The 12,476-nt window shown below is 38.6% G+C and overlaps 1 protein-coding gene across 3 annotated transcripts in view; it reads right to left on the bottom strand.

The window, feature by feature from the left end:
• Positions 1-3,405: 3,405 nt before the first annotated feature.
• LOC109432360 (ubiquitin-conjugating enzyme E2-17 kDa) overlaps positions 3,406-12,476 on the bottom strand; it is a 47,190-nt gene continuing 38,119 nt past the window's right edge. For all 3 annotated transcript variants that reach the window (XM_062845467.1, XM_062845468.1, XM_062845466.1), the window contains exons 5-6: positions 12,278-12,461; positions 3,406-5,182 (exon numbers count right to left, since the gene is read on the bottom strand). In XM_062845467.1, the coding sequence (XP_062701451.1) occupies positions 5,043-5,182; positions 12,278-12,461 (324 nt within the window). In that variant the 3' untranslated portion in view covers positions 3,406-5,042. The remainder of the gene's footprint in view (positions 5,183-12,277; positions 12,462-12,476) is intronic.

Genomic DNA, 12,476 nt, shown 5'->3' with positions numbered 1-12,476 from the left:
ATTCCCGCTAATGTGCGTTAGCAATTTAGATGAAGGGCAACATAGCCATCTATGATGTAGCGTGCAAGTTTCGAACAGCAAACAAGTGCTGCATGTAACTAACGAGAGAAAACGGGGGCAGATGTCCTCATCCTGCTTTCGTTATCTGAAACCGCGACTAAATTACGTTTTGTCATGGTATGATCTTTTACAAAGTTGTTTCTTAGGGTATCAACTACTATTTTTTTTTTCAAATTATGAGCCAAATAAAACTCTTCAAACCGGTATGCTGAATGAGAGACTGAAGGACATCGAATTTCCCATATATTTGGACTGAAGATCCCATTCCCATACAAACCTTCAACTCATTTGCGCCAGCTCAGTTTTAAACCGATTGAGCTGAAATTTTCACACAGATTGCTCTTCTCTTCTAAAGGCACGATTCCAGAGGGTGCCTGTTTGGAATTTGTCGACATTTTTGTATTTGCCCCAGTCTAATATTCAATAGCCAGCGCCATAAGTTTTTCCAAATACGCGTCGAGCTTTTAACCTCAGGGATGGAAAATGATGAAGATTGCAGCTGAGCAGACACAAACCAAAACAAACATACTCGTGAACAACAAGGGCCCGAGAATACTCGCACTTCTTTATTCGTGAGTAAACGAAGCTGGCAAGCACTCGCATGTGAATCGCGAAGTTTCGTGAGTTTTTTTTGCATTTTGACGAAAAACGCATTTTAACGACTGACAGTGCTGCTTTTTAGGAACAATGAAGCATAAAGCATTAGTTTATGTTGGATAATCACTGGATTTGCTATTAAAACCACAACAAAATGCACTTTCCGCACCTCCACTAGTTTTTCACAAATAAAAGCTCATGAGTGTTTCTGTTTTTGTTTTGCTTCTTACTCACGAAGCAGGCGGGTGCGAATAAACTCACACACTGTTTACTCTCGGAATCGTGAGTAAGCCTTGTGTTGGCTTTACACTCGCGAATTGCTTCATGAGGAGAGTAATTCCACCACTGGTTAACCCTCGAGCGATCGCGCTGTTGTATTATGTACAACACGTTGAAAAAATCTCGCTTTTTGTACTCAGCATTAGCGTGGTGCCGACGCAGATAGTCAACCGCGCGAGTTACGGAAGGTTAACTTAGAGTTATGCATACTTACCACACATTCAATATATTGTTACTCTGCATACATGACTGCATTCTATGCAACAGTAGAAAATCTGCACTTACCGTTGGCGATCCTTACATATCAAGCCTTACTAGCCATACATACCCAGTTACTCGCCATAAAAGTGAAAAAAAAATTAGGCCTAATATTTTAAGAGATTCGAAAACCCTAATATTCAGAAGCACAAATTTGTTGTAGAAATAGGGCACGAAAGCGTGGGTATTATGACTCCTTGCCTTATTTGATGCTGTTTGAGCAAAACTTTGGATAACTATGTTGTTTATGTTGCAAGAAATGGAAAAAACAACAACACTGTTGCTCAAAGTTTTGCTCAGAGAGCATCAAATTAGGCAAGGAATCATAATACCCACGTTTTTCTGCACCATTTTATTGCAGAAACGGAGAATTAACCTTCTCACCATACTAAAATTCAGCTCATTACTACAAATCTAGTACTTCACCGATCTGTCCTACAGGACGCAATCAGTGAAGTACTAGATTGAAAGTAGTGAGCTGGATTTCTGTATGATGAGATGATCATTTCTCCATTTCTGCAAAGAAATGGAGCAAACAGCGTGGGTTATATGATTTCTTGTCTAACAGGACAGATCGGTGAAGTACTAGAATTGTAGTAATGAGCTGAATTTTAGTATGGTGAGAAGATCAATTCAATTCAGTGAAATGGTGCGAAAAGCGTGGGTATTATGGTTCCTTGGCTAATTTGATGCTGTTTGAGCAAAACTTTGAGCAACAGTGTTGTTGTTTCCTCCATTTCCAAACAACATAGTTATCCAAAGTTTTGCTCAAACAGCATCAAATTAGGCAAGGAATCATAATACCCACGCTGTTTGCACCATTTCATTGCAGAAACGGAGTATTGACCTTCTCGCCATACTAAAATGCAGCTCATTACTACAAATCTAGTACTGCACCGAACGTTCCCCATTTGATGCTATTTGAGCAAAAGTTTGGGTAACTGTGTTGTTGTTATTATTATTATAATTTATTTACGACATTTTACCCAAAAGTGGGCATTCGTGTCGGGCGAACTGTGTTGTTGTATTATTTGTTTCTTGCAACTACAACAATACAGTTACCCAAACTTTTGCTCAAACAGCATCAAATTAGGCAAGAAATCTCATAACCCACGCTGTTTGCACCATTTCATTGCAGAAATGGAGAATAGGACAGATCGGTGAAGTACTAGATTTGTAGTAATGAGCTGAATCTTAGTATGGTGAGAAGGTCAGTTCTCCGTTTCTGCAATGAAATGGTGCAAAAAGCGTGGGTATTATGATTCCTTGCCTAATTTGATGCTGTTTGAGCAAAAGTTTGGGCAACAGTGTTGTTGTTTTTTCCATTTCTTGCAACATAAACAATAACTGTTATCCAAAGTTTTGCTCAAACAGCATCAAATTAGGCAAGGAATCATAATACCCACGCGTTTTGCACCATTTCATTGCAGAAACGGAGAGTTGACCTTCTCACCATACTAAAATTCAGCTCATTACTACAAATCTAGTACTACACCGAACGTGCCCCATTGATCATCTCACCATACAAAAATCCAGCTCACTACTTTCAATCTACTACTTCACTGATTGCGTCATATTGTTTTCAATGACGCTGCAGAATAGGCCTGGTCGCTTTAATACTTGTAATGTATCTTCCAAAATGCATTGTAAGTACTGATAATGACAAGAAAAGTGCTATAAGTAGTCGATTCTATAACATTCCAGAATTCTTCCAAGCGATGGCTGTGTATGTTTAGACTAGACTAACATGTTTAGTTTGTTAATATTAGTAAACAACTTTACCAAACATTTTTGTTCAATATTAGGCTTTGTGTACCAGAACCAGAAAAATAGTTTAACGACCTTGAAGCTGAGAGAACTGATATCTGCTTGTTTTGATTTTTTTTCAGTACTGCAAAAAGAAGACAGTTTGTATTAGGAAAACTGTCCAGAAAACTCACCAAAATCTAAAAATGATAACGGAGATGATGCAGTAAACGAGCACATAAAGATTCGTGACAATTTATTACAAAAGTGTTGAACAGGACAAGTTCGAACTCAGACAATGTTGAATCATCTGACAACTGGTTGCACAGCACATGGATAGATACTAGCGAACGGACACTAATACAATAAAAAAGCAAAGTCTTCCCGTCAGTGTAGTGGTAGATCACAAAGTTTCAACGCTGAACGTAGACAGAATTATAGTCGAGAAATAAGAAAACACGCATATACGAACACACTCACAGGACATATGGGTTTGTATCATTCTTTTACTTTTGCTTCGCATTACTTCCAGTGTTGGTTTCTATATGTTTAGTATTAGGATAGCAGTAATATTAATAATTAATCTAATTAAAAAGACTAATAAAAATAATTAAAGTTTTTTTTTTTGTTTTTATCCTGCTGCTCTTTCTGTATTTCGTCGAATCTTTGAACGATTTGCTTCCACTTTAGTGTAATATGCAGTGCTTACAGTATGTTTTGAGTTATTTCTTCTCACGAATCTCCTCCGCTCATTTCGGCATCTCAATCTCCCCGTCCAAAATTCAACACTTGCGAAAGAATTTTCATTTCCATCATTTTCAGTTTATTTTCCTGTTCCTCTAAAGTTACGACACGTAGTTCTCTAAGCAAAACATAAAATAATAAATTATTCACCATTATGGGTATATTTCAGTTTCATTTACTATGCTGATTTTATTTGCTGATCATGAGAGAGTTCATGATCCTCCGATTATTTAGCATGATTCTTTCATTTACTTTTCTGCTCACAGAGAAAAGACTTGCAACCAATTAGTTTGTATAAAAAAGTATAATCGATACATACAGGAAACGACAGTTTTTTTCGAACCAAAAAATAATGATTTTCTTGAGAAACGTCCTTAGAACTTCTCTGTCTTTCGATTCTTTCAAATTGTTTCGAAAGTAAAAAAAAATGATAAACTAATGCATAGCAATTCAATTTTACTAAGTATTTCATATTTTTTTCGTAAATAACTAAAAACGAAATGGACAACACTAAACCAAAATGAAGGAAAGGAAACAAAAGTGTAGGGCGCGGTCCAGCCAATTTGCAATATGCTTTCGAATAGTGTAAAACTCATAGTTAGAAAAACTGTTTTCAGAGGAATTGTCCAAAAAACAAAAACGCGCGCACGTCTATCGTCGTCGCAACGATCTGCTCCGTTCAAGGGTAATGTTTGTTTAAGAGTAATCAATAGATTTATTTACTGTTCTCGTGTGTTGTTGTTTTTCAGCTTCCTTCTGCAGTAGTGGGTTCTTGAACTTGATCTTGATTTTTTTGCCTAGCTTCCTGTTATATCCAGCTGATTATCTTGAGACATTGTGGTTTTGTTTCTGTTTTCTGTTGGTATGCATTAATAAATAATGTTAAACGTATTGTTTGCAATTTGTTGTATTTGCTGTAGCTCATCTCTACGGTCTTGCGGTCGTCCACGGGCTAGCCACTGCTGACGACATTCATTACCACGACGACGAAGACGAGTACGACAAGGACGACGAACGGAGAAAAGGAATCGGTGGCGAAAACTCTGCCGCAAGGTGTTGCTTTTGTTGGTAGAAGAACGTTGTTGTTGCTGTTGTTGGGGAGTCACACTGCTGCTGTCGCTGCAACCGAAAACGTCGCCGTGGCCACCTCCTTTTCCGGCATTATCGACATCATCATCAGAAATCATCCTACGAGTGATGAGTGGCGTAGGTTGGAGCAACAGTAGAAGAAGTAGTACGAGTAGCAATTCAGATACAATTGGTTGCTGTTGTTGATTTTTGTTGTTTTTGTTGTGGTTATTGTTGGTTCTCTGGTTGTGGTTGTTTTTGTTGATTTCTAGGTTATTTTCTGGAACGCATCACATAGCATACTTTCTTGTCCACTCCCGCGCCAGTTCATTGTATTTTTCTCGATCGGTTTTGTATATTCTAGCGATCTCTGGTACGAGGGGGTCGTCTGGATTTGGATCACATAGCAGAGAGCAAATTGATAACAACACTGGAATGAAATAACAGCAAACAGAGAAGGTAAGTCAACGTTGTCATGTATTACAGGAAGTGAATGCACTGGAAGCTTCTACACATATTGGGACTCATATAGGGTGACAATGGGTATTATCGGCAGGTTTGTTCTCTTCGTCAGCCAAAGGTTTTTGTCAGCCAAATTGCCTGAAACTTGGCCATATAATAGGACAGATCGATGAAGTACTAGATTTGTAGTAATGAGCTGAATTTTAGTATGGTGAGAAGGTCAATTCTCCATTTCTGCAAAGAAATGGTGCAAAAGGCGTGGGTATTATGAATCCTTGCCTAATTTGATGCTGTTTGAGCAAAACTTTGGAAAACAGTGTTGTTGTTTTCTCCATTTCTTGCAACATAAACAACATAGTTATCCAAAGTTTTGCTCAAACAGCATAAAATTAGGCAAGGAATCATAATACCCACGCTTTTTGCACCATTTCATTGCAGAAACGGAGAATTGGCCTTCTCACCATACTAAAATTCAGCTCATTACTACAAATCTAGTACTACACCGAACGTGCCCCATTCGCATTGGTTGGGAAGGATTTGAGGCCAACTCTGAGTTCAATAGGTTTCAAAAACCCCCTCAAGACGAAGAGAACAAAACGGCCGAGAATATGCAATTTCCCCTATGTAGTTGAGACGGTAAACGTTCAGCTATTCTGCAAGATCATATTCAGATAGGGAATAATTCTTTAGGCATAATGCGCTTATCATAATGACATAATATGAAGAACAACCATTCAGTAATAGAGTATTCCTGACGTTAACGTTTCGGTGATGACTAGAAATCCTCTACATAGAGATGAGCGGAAGTTACATACATCGATTCGGCAACGCTGCTTGTTTTGTTTACAACAGCTGCCAACACTTGCTACAAAGCTAGATGTTTAAACTTTGTGCGTGACTTCGTTGTGGTTCAAGTTGTTTTGTTTACATTTTCTAATTATGGTAGAATTTTTTTTTCAAAATTTTGTTGAAATAGCGAAGAAATCTGAAATTCATTGCAAAAGTGTTACGCTAATCACATACATATGCCGCCAATATCTCGATATTAAAAATAAATAATTTTAATTTATTTAGTTCCGATTGCAATAACGTTCGAACGACGCCTTCCTACGAACGATAAGCATGTTCATTTGGCTCACACTTTGACAGTTCTCTCTGCACGATTGGCTCACAATGGCCGCCTCCGCAGATCTCTATAATGTAGGATTACTAGTGATGACTGTTGAGCAATAGGCCACTGCACTGTTTTGATTTTGTATGGAATTTTGGCGTTTCGTTGCCTTGTTGTTTACACAATTTCTGTTAGAGTGAAAGAGAAGGAGAGAATTTCATGCAGTGCCCTAACTGCAAGCCGAGGTAGCTTGTTTCTTGAAGGATTCCCAGAGACTTCTTGATGAAATTCTTCCAGGGATTTATTTATGATTCCTTCAGAAGCTTCCTCTGGAGTTCTTCAAGCAGTTTCTTCTGAGATTCCTGAAGAAGTTTCGCGTGGGATTCCTTCAAGGATTCTTACCAGGATTCCATCAGAAAGTACTAACGGAATTCCTCCAGAGATTATTTTCTGGTTTGCTTGAGGAATAAATTCTGAGATTATTTCAGAAGTTTCCGAATTTTCTCTAGAAATTAACTTATAGATCCCTCTAGGATTACTGCTTACAAGATTACCAAGAGTTCCAAAAGGAATCGCGGAAGAGGTTTACAAAGAAACCCACGACAGAGCTTCTGAAAAAATTTCAGAAGCAATTCTTGACAGAAGCCCAGAAAAAAAACCCGAAGTAATCCTTGATGGAGCTCCCCAAGGAATACCGGAAAAAGTTTCTAAAAGAATCCTGGAAGTAGATCCAGGAGGAATCCCGGAAGAGGTTCTTAGAAGAATCCCGCAAGAAGTTCCGGGTGGAATTACCGTAGGAATCCCGGAAGGATTTCTTGAAGCAGGGATTGCTTAGAAATAGAAATAGTTCCTGAAAGAATCCCAGAAGGAGCTCCAGGAAAAATCCCGAAGAAATTTTGGAAGGAATACTGAAAGACAGGGTAGAAAAAATCTCATTCAATTGAATGAATTTCTGCTGAACTGAATGCTTTTGACATTCATTTTCAGCTCCGCTGTGAGATACTTGAAAGTGAACGCAGAAAAATTCAACTACTTTGTGGAGGTAATGACTGCACCACCATCAACACACGTTCTGCGCTGATGGGTGCTTCATGTCAACACCGGCCGCATGAATGCGACTCGCCCATAAGCAGGAAAAATGTTGCTTTTGAACCTCGCCGTCTCCCCAGTGTGAGCGACGAGAGAATTTTTATTCTCTTTTCAATTGCCTCCGTGAAGGACAGGGGCTTCAACGTCAGAAGCGGTGTGGTGAAAAGACAAAAACAAAAACTCACGTTCGTTGGGAGCTTCGGAATTTTTGCAACCGTGCTGAAAGAAGTTCTTGTCGGATTCCTGGAAGGATCTCATAAAGGATTCCTGAAGAAATCTCAGAAGGAACTCCGAGAGGAATTTCGCCTAGAATTCCTGGAAGAAATCCCTGACAGAATTTCGAAAGGAGTTCCAGAAGGAATCTCGGAACGATTTCCTCTCCTCCTCTCCTTGTATGTGGGGTGAGGTGGGCTTTGGGTTCAGGTTGGCTTTCTACTTCACAGAATTCTTGTTCTGTGACGGAGTTGGTTAACGCGCCCTGTCTAGCGAACTTGGGGAGACGTGGGTGCAAATCCCACCAGAACTACGTGGATTTTTTCGCAATTTTTCCACTCAATTTGTCCATTTTTCAACACATATTGTGCCTATGAACTTCAGGCATTACGTATGTCTAACATACCATTTCGGTTGGTTATCCGAAAAACAACAACATTCGTGTCAAAAAAGTATGTTTTCCCATACAAAATCCCATACAAATTTCAATTGCAATGCGCAAAATGTAGACGCACCCGATCGTGCTCAAATTTTGCACAGATACTCAGGACGCGAAATGAAACCAAAAAAGCTTTGATCTGAGAAATCGGTTCCGATGACCCACGCTAATAAACATCTGTTATCTGTGGTTGTGCCAAATGGCACTGTCAAAGCACAAACAAATGTAACTCTTAGAGGGAATCAATAGGAGGCAATCAGTGAAGTACTAGGTTAAAAGTAGTGAGCTGGATTTTTGTATGGCGAGATGATCAATAGGAGGCAATCAGTGAAGTACTAGATTGAAAGTAGTGAGCTGGATTTTTGTATGGTGAGATGATCAATTCTCCATTTCTGCAATGAAATGGTGCAAACAGCGTAGGTTATATGATTTATTGGCTAATTTGATGCTATTTGAGCAAAAGTTTGAATAACTGTGTTGTTGTATTATTTTTTCCTGCAACTTCAGCAACACAGTTATTCAAACTTTTGCTCAAACAGCATCAAATTAGTCAATAAATCATATAACTCACGCTGTTTGCACCATTTCATTGCAGAAATGGAGAATTGATCATCTCGCCATACAAAAATCCAGCTCACTACTTTCAATCTAGTACTTCACTGATTGCCTCCTATTCTCCATTTCTGCAATGAAATGGTGCGAACAGCGTGGGTTATATGATTTATTGACTTATTTGATGCTGTTTGAGCAAAAGTTTGGATAAGTCTGTTGTTGAAGTTGCAGGAAAAAATAATAGAACAACACAGTTATTCAAACTTTTGCTCAAATAGCATAAAATTAGACAATAAATCATATAACCTACGCTGTTTGCACCATTTCATTGCAGAAATGGAGAATTGATCATCTCACCATACAAAAATCCAGCTCACTACTTTCAATCTAGTACTTCACTGATTGCCTCCTATTGAAACTTTCGCTCGATGTCTTTTTCATGAACACGATGCCACCTGTTGGTAGAACCGCGCGAGACGGGTCTGTGTCATTTGGCATAAAGTCGTTTGGCATAAGGTCACTTGATCCGGACCCGTTAAAAAGATTTGTATCAGTAAAGTGAGTGAGTGAACCGTGGATCTTTTACAGAGAGAGCCGGGCCACTACACGCAGAACTCGATGTACACAGCGCAACGAGTAACTTTCACGCAGCGACCGAAAAGACAAAAGAATTTTCACGCAGATTTGTGTAACACCGGATCAGCACATTTTTTTTTTTGTGTTGATCCAGTCGTACACAAATATGAGTGAAAAATCCTTTGCCTTTTCGCTCGCTGCGTGAAAGTTACTCGTGCGCTGTGTTGTTTGATTTAAGGGTGTACTTTACATGCTTCTTTGAGAAAGAGCCTAAAAGAACCAATAGGTTCTCTTTGTTTTGCTCTGGCTTATTTCCAAAACACAGCTCTACGGAACGCGCCAAGCTGACACAACCAACAGCGGTGGTCCAGTTCCCTCATCCTGGCCGGCGCTCGGCAGCCGCAAACAACGCACACGATCTCTCGCTGTCAGCTCAAGCGGGAGAGCAGTACCGGTAGTCCGGACAGATCTGATCCGAACAACCCGAACTCGAACACGAACTAGGCACATCATCACTTCTTTCGTTCGGTTCTTCAGCAGTAACCAGTATGTTGTGTGGTGCTGGCGCTGGGAGAGAGATAATGCGGGTATGTTAAAGCAGATCAAGAGAATGAATGTCGCTTGCTGTGTGTGAGAGAATAAACTGGAAGCAAGCAATCCCATTTGGTTCATTCCATAATTGAGCCGCTGATCTGCTCAAAAGATCCGGTTCACTAATGTGATGAATCCGGTTCGGATCCTATCACTGAAGTGAGCCGTTTTGCCCACCTCTAGTGGTAAGTACAATGATACATTATGCCCAGGGAGTCGAGATTTTTTTCCCGACCGGAACGGGAATCGAACCCACCGTCTCCGGATTGGCGATCCATAGCCTTGACCACTAGACTAACTGGAGACCCCTATTTCTGAGGAATTTTCACATCCATCTCCGCGCGGATTGGAACTTAATCGATGAGAAATTTTTGCAGTTTGTGTCAAAAATTCATTAAAATCCCTTAAACTGAGAGACTCTTCTGCCAACGACTATTTTGGAGGTGTATATCGTGTGGCAAGCAAGAGATAGTCTATGCCGACCGACCCGGAATCGAACCCGTCGTCCTCTGTATGGTCGTGCTGAATACCTGCGCGCTTTTCGCGTAGGCTATATCAGGGTGGCAACTCAACTCGGTAAAATAAATTCCCGGTTATTTCCCGGTTATTTCCCGGTTTTTCCCGATACCTAAATTTTTTTCCCGGTTTTCTAGAAATTGATTTATATGGTTAAATCGGAACACTGAATTGCTATTTTCTCACTTTTCTGATTTTGTAAACAGTTTAGCCTTACTGGAAGCGCACCATTGTCAAAGGTCTAACAATGTCAAAAAATATCATTCATCATAAACAGCCCAAGTGAAGTAGACTTTTGGCTCAATTGATCGCGTTCTAGGAGATTGACAATTTATGGCGGCTTTAGTAAATTTTACATTTATATATTTTTTAAATTCCCCAACAACATAACACCATAACTGTTCAGTTTTATGCTTTAAGCTTGAACTGTTTAACGCTCAAAATGACATAAAAATACTTGAATACGATTTTTTTGTACCAGAAGTTTTGCACATAAGTTATCAACATTCAAAATTCAGAAAACGTTAGTAAAATCTCGAACAAAGCGAAAACTAAATCATGTCTAAAAATTAGAAGCGAATGAGCCCTGCTATTAGAGCATCTTTGGTGGAAAAACAAAATCCAATATAGGCAACACTTAGTAAGAAGCCCATATTTTCTCTAGTCTTAAAAACTTAAAATATTTCTCAAGAAATTATTTTCGGAATTTTATACATATTAGATATGCTCTATTTAAAGTTAGGGTAGAGATTTCTAATAGAAATGCCAAATGAAATTTTTGAAAAAAAAACTCAAATAAATTTCTCAAGAATCTACTGGAGCAATCCCTGGGAGATTATTCGAAAAATCTCTTGAAGAAACTTGTAAAGGTAATCTGGAATGTAAAAACTGTTTGTGGAATCTCTTATGAATTCAGTTTTTTTAGATAGGGCTACAATAAGGAGGTGATTGTCATACAGGATATCTCAAATAAGTGTCAAAATATTCATTGGTTACGTATATGGGATACCTAATAGTTGCCATCAATTTCTGAAAAAATAAATGTTTCCTCGAATTTTTGGAGCTTTACGAATTAAAATGAAATTTTTAAATACATGTAAATCATGCAGAAATATGTACTCTTAAAAACGCGGCCCTTTGAAAAACTTTTTGAAAACAATATCAGATGCTTAGGAACCAAAAACAAAATTGTGGCATATTTCAAAACCCTTAGATAAGATAGATCCATAAATAACTTCACCCTGTTTGAAAAAAAAAAATCAAAAAAATTTCTTGCAAATGAAGGCTCATAAACCTACGTTTATAATAGACACAAATACGTAGTACTTGAAAAGAGTTTGATACTTCATACATTTGTTTTTCTGAAAATGTTTATTTGTCGCACACTCTAGTTTTCAGTAAATGTCACATAACTTAATTTTTTTTCACCTGTCTAAATCACCAACGATCGCCTGAAGACCTTGTCTAGCTATGAAAGTGCTGTTCTTGAAATAAAATTTAATTGAATGTGATTGAGAGCAATTTGACAAAAATTACAACCTTTAAAAAACACCTCTGGCGCGAGGACGTTTTTGAGATCCTTATCTTCAACATTACTTTTTTCAAAGGTTTATGATTCTAATCAGTAAATGTTCCTATGCCGTTAACAAATTAGTGTCTTTACTATATTATCCAATAGAAAAATGCAAAGTTTATCGATTGGAAGCACGTGAGCAATGTCTTCGAAAACTTTCGCATTTTTTATGGGTCATACTGTAGATGTAATAGAAATTATTATCCTGGACCTTCAATTTTAAGGGTGGTTTATGTTCTAAGCAATTTCCCGGTTTTTCCCGGTTGTTTGCGATTCCCGGGTAATTCCCGGTTTTCCCGGAATTCCCGGTTGAGTGGCCACCCTGCTATATGGGCTCTCAAGTACTTCTAGCTGTTTTATCTAAAACTGTAATATGTAAATTTAATAAATAATAACAACTTACCTTTCGATATAGTTAATGCAGGTGACCATTGAGATCGTAAGATGTCGAGGCAAATCGAACCATTACTGTTTATGTTAGGGTGATATATGCGTGTTGTAAAAGCCACTTTGGGTGGTTTGAATGGATAGTCTGTAGGAAAATGTATGGTTAAGAAGAATACACCTCCTTGGTATGGGCTGTCTGGCTGCAAGGGGGTTGA

This window comes from Aedes albopictus, chromosome 1 (genome assembly GCF_035046485.1).
Source record: "Aedes albopictus strain Foshan chromosome 1, AalbF5, whole genome shotgun sequence".
Classification (NCBI taxonomy): domain Eukaryota; kingdom Metazoa; phylum Arthropoda; class Insecta; order Diptera; family Culicidae; genus Aedes; species Aedes albopictus.
This window is presented reverse-complemented; position numbering and strand designations above follow the sequence as displayed.